The 12,500-nt window shown below is 39.2% G+C and overlaps 1 protein-coding gene across 1 annotated transcript in view; it reads left to right on the forward strand.

Annotated features, from left to right (window-relative positions):
- The first annotated feature begins 8,946 nt into the window (after positions 1–8,946).
- The window catches only part of LOC138026852 (tectonin beta-propeller repeat-containing protein 2-like), a 14,550-nt gene continuing 10,996 nt past the window's right edge, over positions 8,947–12,500 (forward strand). Inside the window, 3 exon segments of the mRNA XM_068874307.1 lie at positions 8,947–9,098; positions 10,229–10,539; positions 10,807–10,929. Coding sequence (XP_068730408.1) covers positions 9,083–9,098; positions 10,229–10,539; positions 10,807–10,929 — 450 coding nt within the window. The 5' untranslated portion in view covers positions 8,947–9,082.

Below are 12,500 nucleotides of genomic sequence, written 5' to 3' on the forward strand. Positions count from 1 at the left end.
TGAGCTCATTGGCATTACCTACTTATTTATGATGGATACTCTTGTAATTCAACACCTAAGAATATTCATCAGTTTTTTATTCATTCATTTGATGTCCATGCACATAATACAGTTTCTCTTCGGCTAGGAAATTTCACATTAGGGAATCTAGATTGGGTGTGAAGGTTAAATCCTTTTCTGTGTTTGGTGCGAGATTGTGGAACTGTCTACCCCCCGACTGGTGTAGGCTAACGAAAAGAGCATTTAAAAGAAAACTTCATCAATTGCTTTTTACTGTACTTGGAATTGAGGACGATAATGTTGACGCCTGTTCTTTAATATCAAAAATTAATGCCAATAATTATTATAGTTTATAGTTATGTATTTCGCTATGTACCTGCATATTATAATATATTTTAGCTTACAACTGCATCTATACTATACTATTAACATAAATACCGACAATTATTGCATCTTATAACTAATGTCGTAGTCCTATACTAGTAATATTGTAGACTAATATTGTAATCTTTCAACTTTTTATTTAATGTTTATTTATTACTAATACCTGCCAAGATTAGCTAATGCTATACGTGGGTTGTGTAAATTGTGTGAAAATTGTGTGAATTGTGTGAATGAATAAATAAATAAATAAATAAATCAATCAATCAATCAATCAATCAATCAATCAGTCAATCAATCAAACCATAAAAAATTGAGGACATTGAAATTTTTTTACCAGGACGTAGACACCCTGTTCCATTACTTTGCATGTTGTTCAATTTTTTTTCTTGAAAGCTTGCTTATCCTTTGTGTAATGCCTTGACAGTCTCAGTCATCTAGCAAAAAGACCTGTGTCGGTGAACTAGCTGCAGCTAATTAAAGAAATACTGGAATATCGGACAAGGAATTTCTTGGAATACGCTCTTTAGCTAAGCTCCCGCCACCACCATAAGCTTCCTTCACAGGAATAAAGACACACACAGCTGTGATTTAAAGGTACTAAAATGTACATGCTCTAGATGCAGTTAGTATATGTCTATCACACAACTGATAAATTTGGCAGCAATGAGTTGGTGCCTTGCAGACTTTAAGTAATAATCTCACATAATCGAGTTTGTGGCCTTCTAAGCTGCAACACTGCTGTGAATTTTGAGTGTGACCAGTTGTTTATGTGGTTGCTATTCTTACTTCAGCATTAATTGAATTGCACTTGAAAAATTCCTTTTAATGTATGCAAGCGTTTGCCATTTTTTAAAGGCAAAGCTCAAGTCGAGGATCACTAAATCTTGAAAGGTTTACAATTTTGGTTTAGGAATAGTAAGTGCAAGAGTCGCTGGAATCACCCAGTTGGACTAAGGAAAGTAGTTCTCGAAATTAGAAATCTTAGTGTGCCAGGTAACATTCTATTTTATTGCCTTATAAATTATTTATGTGACACGTACACCAAAAACCTGTTATTCGGAAAGGCTTTAAGGACAAAATAAAGGAGTTTCTGTTGAGAAGATCCTCAAAGCCTTTTTCACGGGTAAACTACTCAGTAACTGTTATGTTATAATTGGTCTTGTTATGAATTATCATTTTGACAACTTGTGCACCAATAACTTAGGGAAAGGCTTTAAGGACAAAATAAAGGATGCTTTCATTGAAAAGATCCTCAAAGCCTTTTTCATAGGTAAATCTACTCATATTGCATTATCATTACAATAAATGGCTGCAGCCTCAAAGAGGCATTTGCATGCAGCCAATCTTTGTGTCTGTGTCAATTAATTTGGGGAACGGGCAGATATGTCAAGAGATAAAGGTAATAGATGCATGACGATTTTGATAACGGGAAAGTTTTCCCCAACTTCAAAATCACTAACATCTGCGAATTCAGACAATTTACCTCACAAGTGTCCCCTAAACTTGGCCCTCAAGTAAAGGCAAACAGCTGCATTTACCCTTACTAAAAACAATTCTTGAGAAACTACATATTAAACAGTAATTTTATATCGCCTTGCAACCATGAAATGTACCCAGTTCACTGATCCACCTTTTAATTATTTTTACTAAGTCCTCTACAATTCAATTTCACTGGCCTGGCATAGAAATTTTCTCGAAGACGCTATGATGACTTTCCGTGGATCGTCAAATTATTTGAATTTCAGAGAGTTGAGTTTACAGTAACTGCTGAAAAGTTTCTATCGCCAGCAGATTAATTGGAGTGAAAAGGTTTCAAATTACTCGAAATCCCTAAAAATTACAACGTACAACATGAGAGTTTGACTTTTTTCAGGACCACGTTCTGGTCGAGTTATGGTTCATCAAGACCGTCAGAGGGTAAATTTTTCCAAGGGCTTGGGAAAGTAATTGGGAAGATCCAAGAAAATTAAAAGTGCCGTTTGCTTAAGCCTAAGGACTTTTAATGCGCCAGTCAAATGAAACCACAACCCCCGGGATGTAACCGTTTGTACATTGTTACATTTTAAACTTCTCCCTTTCCCTCGGGGAAAACTTGACAATTGCAATCCCTATTACCGTGGCACTAGTTACGGATCGCTGAAAAACGTGACAGATGCCATATCGGTTCATTTGCTAGTACAATTGCTGTGTCTTTGGAGTGCACGGAAGCAGGAGAACGTAACGCGGCCTGCGGGGAGGAGGGGGGAATCATGAAACAAACCTCTTGTGCTATTTCTTGACAAAACGTATTGTTGAGGAATTTAAATCTTTGCTTATCGAATTCTGGAGTACTCGTTGTTTGATGCTTTTGGGGCACTATCTTAGAACCTTCAGAAATGCAAATGAAACTTCCAGGATGATTACTTTATGAAGAAAGTGTTGTGGAGAACCTATGTTTGAACCAAAAAAATGTCCTATAATTTTGCCACACCAACAAAAACAGTAGAAACATTTTATCATCTGTAATGTTTCATGACGTACATTTAGCAAAAGGTGCAAATTACTGCAATTGTGAGCTCTTTACGACCAAGAAGGCAGACAAAAAGAAAGCAACAATGATTCCATTTGCCAGTACTGTTTCCCTCTGTCAAGGCTAGCGTTACAAGCCCCGAAAAGAAACCTGGCAATTTAACAAATTGTTACAGTCTCCGCCCCACCGAAGAAATGAATAGTTTCAAAAACGTGAGACCCTACCATGGGCATTTAGGGAACAGGTGAACTAAGGCAAAGTATCTTAGGAACAAAAACAATCTTACGGATCAAAAAGCTGAGAACATTTTATTAAAAGGTAAAATCTTTATTTATACACACAATTTCCTTCAGGACTTTACAATAATAAATTAAGTAAATCTAACTACCTAACTAAATTTAATTACTAAAAAATTCTACAATAAAAGAAATGATAGGAGACCTGCTTTGCAAGGAAGCCGTGTATAAAATCAAAATAAAAGTTAAATAAGACTACTTTTAAAACCATAGTTATTCAACTTATATTTAAATTCATGAAAAGAGAGAGACTGTCGAATATCCAAGGGCAGACTTTTCCAAGTACAGCTCCGCTATAGGACAGACTTCTTTTACAATAATTAGTGCGGGGCTGAGGGATGGCAAGCGTACAGTCACTATCTCCTAGGTTATAAGTTAAAGTATCGGAACGGAGGACGAAGTACGAGCTACGATAGTCGGGAACCATATTATTTACAAACTTATACATCAAAATTGATTTATTAACAAGGCGTTGACGGTCTAGTTTAACCCAGTTTACCATCCACAACAGTTCATCAGTACTACCCCCGATCATAATTTCAAAACGTTATGACGCGTGCAGCTCGATTTTTGTGGTAACTTTTTGTGGATCTTCACACCGAACAACAGTAATCGTGATGTGGTTCGACTAGTGATTCAAAATTGTAAATGGAGAGTAGAGTCTATTGGACCGGGTACCTAATACGTTTAATGGCGCTTATACCAGGAGCAATCTTTTTAGAAAGCTCGTTAATATGACTCTTCCAAGTTAGATTTCCGTCAATATGTATACCTAAGGATTTTACAGTCGAGACTTTCTTTATCGGAAACTGGTTGATTGTGGCAATGGGATTTGCTATAAAATGTAACAACCTTTGCTTGGAACCAATCAGAACGAATTCAGTCTGAATTCGCCCCAGATGAAGATTAATACAACTATTTATTTCATCAACATAGCTACCAGCAAAAGTAATACTCGTTCCATCGGCGTTCATCCTTGGTTGGTGATGCTGGAGACAATTACGAAGATCATTGATGTACAATACAAATAGAAGGGGTCCCAGAATCGTTCCCCGTGGAACACCACAGCGAAGGAACATTTTGGACGATTTATTACCGTTTAATTGTAAATGGTTTGAACCCAGGAGTCATATCATTAAGTAAAGTACGATCGTCCGGGTTAGTGTAGTCCTGAGAAGGACTGTTTGAGATGACACTGACTGACAGTTCGAAAACCTGAGCGGAAGTCATCTTGTCTTCAGAGTCACTTGATCTTCAGAGTCACTTGTCTTCAGAGTCACTTGACGTCTTCAGAGTCACTTGACTCTGAAGATCACTTCCGCTCAGGTTTTCGAAACGTCAGTCAATGTCATCTCAAACAGTCCTTCTCAGGACTACACTCACCCGGACGATCGTACTTTACTTAATGTTATTACCGTTTAGTAGACACGTTTGGGTTCGGTTGAATAAGAGCACAACCATTAGTTAATGGTGTACTATTTTGGGGTCTGAAACTGTAACATAAAATAAAAAACTAAAAGCCGGCCACGTCTCAGCCAAAACTCGATGTCAATGCGCACTCCCCAAGATAAGAAGCCTGGGATCTAATGTATTACTCTCCTCCCGAACAATGGCAGATGCTGAAATATTTTTTTGTAAACCGTTTCGGAAATAATAGAAACAGCGGATCTAGTATCTACTTCCACTCTGACTGGTTTGCCATCCAACAACAGCTGGACTTGATAACTCGATCCACGCTAATCTTTAGAAGTGACAGTATACAAACCAGAACCACACATTTTATCATCAGCAGTATCTGACTGCGAAACAACCTCGATTGTTTTATATCTGTAACCCTGAGCGGCCTTGCACCAGCAATCTGACGGAGCATGCTTTTGACCACAACGAAAACAACTAACAGATTCCCCATGTAGACGCCTTGGTGTGGCAACTTTGCCGACCTTGTTTACTGACTCGTTTCCAGTCGCGATGACGTCACGAACATCTTCTTGTTAGCTAACTCCATGGATTGTGCTGTCTCAAATCCTTTCTTGAATGTCAATTCCCTCTCCGCTAAGAACTTCCTTTGGATTTGTACGTTTTTGAGTCCACAAACAAGTCGGTCCCGTAACGCTTCTTCAAGAAAAACGCCGAATTCACACTTCAATGCTAGCCGCTTTTACTCCACCAAAAACTAAGCAACCAATTCGCTCTCAAGCTGGTTGCGACGATGAAATTTAAAACGTTCCGCTATCAAAATAGATTTTGGAGCGTAATGCTAAATCAAAACTTCTTTTAGCTTGTCAAAAGGAAGGGAGGAGGGGGCAGCAAATTGCGAAGAACTCCATACGCATCGGCTCCAACCTCAGCAGTAACGTAGCAACTTCGTTGTCCTTTTTGACATAATTCGCGGCAAAATATAATTATACACGTTCGAGATAGCTTCCAATATCTTCCTTGCCATCCATATACTCTCCCACCTGGCCTACAAGCGCCATCGTCGTCGCCAGAATTGTACTATTTCGGGGGTGAAATTGTAAACAAAACTAGAAGCCCACCATTTCCCAAATGTCAATGCGCACGCCCCAAGATAAGAGGCCTGAAACCTAATATCCTGAATACCATCACTTTTCTCTCCAGCCATTTGGTGAGGGCCAGAGTCGCCTTGTCCATGCCAATAACGAATTCTGGGTAATTTTGCCATTCCATGACAAGGGAAGACCCCCCAATTCTCATTTCAGAGATTTCTTATATGTGTCAGGCGAACCAGTCCTACCAGCAAAATACAGCACCGAATGAAGATTTTAGCTTTCGAAACGTGCCCGAATTGTATCGGTAGGTACTGGAATTCGTCCACAGAAAGGCCAGAAAGACATTACATTTACAGCTAAAATATATAGCATATACAAATACATAACTAAATACATAATAATTAAAGATATATTAATTAACAAGAAAAGCCGCTGTACAAAATGCGGCCCTGGAGTCTCTTTTAAAACCACTAAACTCAGTGGTACGGATAAAATCAGGTAGTGCATTCTGCAACTTAGCAGATAAATGAGAAAAAGAACTAAGACCATAACTGGCTGTTCTTCGTTTAATGAAAGACGGGATGTAATATTTGCAAAGATCATTCATGAGAAGAGGAAGGGATAGGAAACGTACTTTTCATATAATCAGGAAAACCCTTTTTTTAAAACATACTTTTATACGGTAATATGTGGAAAGTTTCAATGAGCTTATTGCATAAAAATATAGAGTTTGACTAAGTGGTATTTAAAGAGGACAGGTAATTTGCAAATGTAAATCTCAGTATTCTATTATTTTCACTATACCGTTTCTTTGACAAGAAATTACGAAACGCCATTTTTTTGGTTACGAGGATAATAGCGACAAAAGCACTACTTTGTCGCGAATTTTCTACAATAAAAACTTGTTCAGAGATTAAAAGTCTACGTTAACAGCATGCAGGGCTACTCCTTAGTATCTTGCTAGAAATCTTCTCAGTACTTTTTTCTCCGGCCGCACCTCAGCCATTTGATGAGGACCAGTGGTTTTCTTCATGCCCAAAAATAATTCTGGTTAAGTCTGCCATTCCATGCCAAGGGAAGACCCCCGATTCTCAATTCATAGATTTTTTGTTAATTGTGGGGCCAAACAGTCCTAACAGCAAAATACCGCATCGATTGGAGTTTTAGCTTTCAAGACTTGCCCAAACTGTATCGGTAGGTCCTGGAATTCGTCCACAGAAAGGCCAGAGAGACAACTTAACTCGTGCTGTGAACCGCCATGTTTACAACAAAGCATTTTAGGCGTCCCAGTCTGCATGAAACCATCTCTCACTTCTGTCTGGAGATCAGACCAGATACGCACGGTTCTTACGTTACGTTTATGCCTGTAGAATCAACTGAAACCGCAATTCCTTGTAAAAAACCTGCATCGTAATATTTTTTGGTAGGCTAGGTATCGGAGATCCAGAACACTTACGCATGTGCTGACGGAATGTTTGAACAAGAGACAGAAAAGCAGTACCTCCAGACATGGCGCTGCTGCATTTCGTTTGTTTAAACATATGCACATAGGCTGTGTATAGGCCTGTATAGCTTTGCATAGCCCTTTATAGCTGTGTTTAGCTCTGTATAGCTGTGTATAGCCCTGTGTAGCTATGCATAGCCCTGTATAGCCCCATATAGCTGCGTATAGCTCTGTATACCTGTGTACAGCTCTGTATACCTGTGTATAGCCCGGTGTAGCTTAGTTTAGCTGTGTATAACCCTGTATAGCCCTGTATAGCTTTGTATAGCCCTGTACAGCTGGCTTTAGCCATTTGTAGCCCTGTATAGTTGTGTATAGCTCTGTCTAGCTGTGTATAGCCCTGTACAGCTGGTTTGAGCCCTTTATAGGTCTGTATAGTTGTGTATAGCTCTGTTTAGCTGTGTATAGTTGTGTATAGCTGTCTATAGCCTTGTATATCTCTGTATAGCCCCGTACAGCTGTCTATAGCCCTATGTAGCTGTGTATAACCCTGTATAGAGTTAACTAAATAGAGTGTGATTTGAAGTGCTAGATTTCTATCCCACATGAACCATGTGAGCGTTAGCCCTACTGATGGAAATGGGCCCACACAAGGACAGAAAAACTCTGACTAGGGTGGGAATTTGTATGGGCCCATTTCCATCAGTAGTTCACTCTGTTTAAAATATAAGTGCTACACGGCCAACGTTGGTATAAACGTAACCTTGCCTTATAACCCTGTATAGCTGTGTTTAGCCCTGTATGGCTGTGTAAAGCCCTCTATTGCTATGTATAGGTCTGTATAGCTGTGTATAGCCCTGTACAGCTGTTTTTAGTCCTGTATAGCTGTGTATAGTTCTGTTTAGCTGCGTATAGCCCTGTATCGCTGTTTGTGAGTGTATATAGCTGTGTATAGCTGTCTACAGCCCTGTATAGCTGTGTGTAGCCCTGTATAGCTGTGTATAGCTCTGTATATAGCCCTGTATAGCCCGTATATCTGTGTATAGCCCTGTATATCCCGGTATAGCTGTGCATAGCCTTGTATAGCTGTGTATAGCCCTGTGTAGCTTGGTACAGCTGTGTATAGCCCTGTATAGCCTGGTACAGCTGTGTATAGCCGTGTGTAGGTCTGTATACCCCTTTATTATATGGCTCTGTCTCACAAGGACTGGGAACTACCAAGTTCACGAATGTGATTGGCTGAAATCGATATTGACCGCGGTCTAGATTTTCCCATCTAGACCGGCATCTGGACCAGTAATGTTTTGCGGTGAAAAGATGCAAACTAAAATGCAAAAATATTGAGCATTTTCTTCTACCAATATTTATTTATGGAAGTGCCAAACAGCATGATGACAAAAGAGAGGATGACGAGCAAACTTTGACAGAATTAAGTTCAGCTCATCGCCACTCATCGCCGTTCGCAAGCAAAATGTCAGTTAGTACAAACCAGTTACATTAAACGAATTAAATTGTTCTTGTTTGCCATATAATAAACATCTTATTAACTGACCTCGGTCGTGTGTACAGACCTCACTGCGTTCGGTCTGTACTCACCACCTCGGTCAAGATTCTCCCATACAGACTGACTAAGCTCGGTTAATAAGAGCTAAATACAGCTGTTCTGTATTGCGCTGGAAAGCTGTGAAGTTAGCAGTAGGACATATATATGTCATGACATGATATGTATTGGGGACATGATAATTCCCCATACATGCCGTACCTAGCGGTAAGAGTTGCATGAATCATCTGAATCAGGTGATGTTGTAAACATGGAGGAATATGCCGGAATATGCTAAATTTCAAATCTTCTTGCTATGATATCTAAGGCTCTCTGAGTACTATGACATTCTCCCACTGAATGAAACGTATTTTAAGTTGGACAGAAAAGATTTAAACAATGGAGAAAACGCAAGGTTAGTGCATTACGTGTCAAAAAATAAGCTTGAGGTAACATAAGTTCCCGGTGTAACTCAGTGAAAAATCAAGCGGTTAGAGAAACGAATGACATAAGCTTAAATTTCGGGATGTATACGGAACTGATCAAACCATGGAATCAACTCCTTAAAACCTAAACATTAGCCCATTGAACTCATTCCAAAAATAAAATCTCCAAACAAAGTATCTCAGAACAATTAATATGCATGGTAAACCTTATTCGCTTGTCAGTTTTGTATCATGGGACAAAAGATTGAGATTGAGAGTGAGATTGTTCATTCAGAGGGGTGAATGTGAGTATAAGAATGTCCTACTTTCAAAGAAAATACCCTCTTGAGTATTGTCACATGATCTACATAATTTGGGAAAACGAAATATGACAAGCTAATAAGGTCTGTGACTTCCATTGCAATGGTGGTTTGGATAGAAGTATCTCTTTAATTTAACTTGATAGGTGGTGCATTTAGTAGAGGTAATCACATCATTTCGAGTTCAATTTGGAATAAATGAGAAGGATTAAGCATTTTCAAAGAACAACAAAATTCCTCAAGCCCCTAGGGAAAGTGTAATCTGCTGAGACTTTAGAAAAATTCAAAGTGCTTATTTTGTATAATATTCAAAATTAACAAGAAAATGATTGGATTACTTCTAAATACAAATGTGCTCGAAAAGGTTTCGAGATATCTTACCATAATTATGCAGCAGTAACCTATGCATAGCACGTATCACCAATCACATTTCATGCCACCTTTGTGTTTAGTTTTGGGTTAATATGTCATCATTGGCTGTTCTTAAGATTTTATTCTACTTTGAATTTTAATTTTGAGAAGGTGTATTTGGTAATGGTGGACTAGGCTTGTGTCTTAAAACTGGCCAATGACAATTCAAAGACAAAATACCAGTACTTTTAGTGCCTCTGATAAAAATGATATTTAAAATATTTTGTGAATCTGACTTGAGTCTGTAGTGGTCTCCACAGACTGTCCTGAATTTCAGCTTAACAAAAATTTATTGCAGAATTAAGCCGCAAGACACCATGGAGGTCATTTAGGAGAAAATGTACAGCAATACTTTGCCTTGAATAATCATGGAATTTTTGGGTCCACAGATTTTGTCATAGGGAAGGACATTGTTCTAGCAGAATTGGAACCAATGAATGAAGTCCTGGATTCCTTACCACTCCAAGCACAATTTGGCCATAAGAACTTAATGGGTCATGTATGGGACAAAGCTAAAGAACATGGAGTAAAGAATCTGTTGCACTCATTAAAAGAGCGAGCGTACGAGAACACCAAAACCCTGATAGTTGAATACACCTGTCTTGATGTGTCACACGACGTTATTGTTTTTGGCACAAACGTAGGAGTTACCTTTCTATATGATCGAACTTGCAAGAGGCTTATACGGCTACCATGTGAGGTTTGTCAAAGGTTTTGTTGCTGTCGGGTTTAAGTAATTTGTCTCAGGCAATAATGTTCAGAATTCCTGCCCGAAGGAGCAAGTTCAAGGTTTTAGTTAATGGTCATTGGACTGATTGGAGAACAATTCAGGAAGTACCAGTAACGTCTTTGGTCCATGTGTGCTTCATTCTTTGGGAATGAGACCAATGCTTGAGGACAATGTTCTCTTATTTTCATTTTTCAGAAATAACTCTTATATTTTGATGCACCTTTTTTCTCTCAACAGGTTACCAATGAGCCTGTTAAATGTATCCGACTTTTGCCAGCTTATAGTTACACAGCTGTTGGTTTCAACAGTGGATTAATCACTATCTTTACTTTTGTATTGGTGTCTCAAGGATTTGGAAAGGTGTGATTGCTGAGTCAAGAGTTTTTATTGTGCACTATTTATTACCGGTATATAATATAAGTAAATACAAAAGTGGACATACATGTAGCAATTAAAAAGAAAGGAAGAAAAGTTTATACATGTATATGAGTGGGAAAAAAGAAAAAGTGCAAAGTGGCCATAGTAGCAAATGCTTTTGAGATTCCTCAGGAACTACATAAAAAGGAAGAAGTATAAATGCATACTGTAATACAGATAAATAGAATTTTCCGTGGTTAAATTTTTTTCAAACTAAATTGCTTTTTTACATTTTTTTGTCTTACAGACATTATCCCTAATTTAGCCAAGGAAAGATTTTTACTACAACATATAATAATAGAAGACCTTAATAACCCCTTTCATCCTTGAATTGGCCCCCAATTCATTTGGTCTTAATAGAAAAAGTAAAATCTATGTGTCACTCTCGGATGGATAGGGTTATAGGAGACAGTTTTTTCAGGTGACTTAGGTCTTGTAAACCCTTTCGTCCCAGAAATCGCCCACCACCACCCCCAGAGTAAAGTCTATAAGTGTATGAAAGGCAAAGGGTTAATTCAAAGCAGAGCAAAATAATTTGGTTTCGAAAATGTAGATCTCAGGGGTGGGTGAGATGTGAAATTGGCTTTAGCTGGGTTAGGGTTAGGGTTAGTGTTAGCATCCCCCACTCATGACTGTTTTAAATGTCAAGAATGCCCCTACAATAGAAGCATTATTCTCACTAGGGCCATCTCGCACAAACGCCCCAAATCCTTTGGGGATCCAAGGATAAAAATTCCCACGCGCTCGTAGTCTCCTGCGTGCTCTGTTTTCACACAGGTTTTGCATAAATACATGTAGGCCTGTTCTGGCCTGATTAAGTCTCTTTTCGTTAAACGTTCGCCAGTTGAAAGCTCGGCGTTCCCCCCCTCCTCCCAGCAGCGATGACCTTTGTTTCCTTCCTGTCTCGCTACTGCTCCTTTTCTCCTCAGGTCTCGCTTCTTCCCATAACTTATTCTTTCCTGGGGCGTTTGGGAGTGAGGGCTCCCAGTGGGAATTTATTACAACACTAACTTTACCCTTACGCTATTGTTGGAAATAGGTAGCATTTAGGCGTAGGCTTAAAGGAACACTTTGTGTTGGATATCAAAATTTGGTTAGGTTAAGTGTGCTTACGAGCCAAGTGGCCCATTAGGCCAGAGCTTATCCCGGTTTCTGTAGCATGAAGTGACTAGGAGTATTTCTACAACCCCTGGATTGGATGCAAGTCCAACGCAGGGCTACCCCCATCATTAAATTCGCTGGTACCCATTTATACACCTGGTTGGAGAGAGGAACTGTGAGAGTAAAGTGTCTTGCCCAAGAACGCAATGCAATGTTCCTGGCCAGGGCCCAAACCCAGACCACTCGCTGCGGAGTTGGGTGCACTAACCATGAGGCCACCGTGCCTCCCACATGGTGGAGGAAGCCTTGGTCCATGTGAAGTTCAAACTCTCAACTTTGGCGTTATCAGCACCACATTCTGCCGATTGAGCTAATGGACTGGCGTGCATCTAATTAGGTGCATTTCTGGACAA

Source organism: Montipora capricornis, chromosome 12, assembly GCF_036669925.1.
Source record: "Montipora capricornis isolate CH-2021 chromosome 12, ASM3666992v2, whole genome shotgun sequence".
In the NCBI taxonomy this organism is placed as follows: domain Eukaryota; kingdom Metazoa; phylum Cnidaria; class Anthozoa; order Scleractinia; family Acroporidae; genus Montipora; species Montipora capricornis.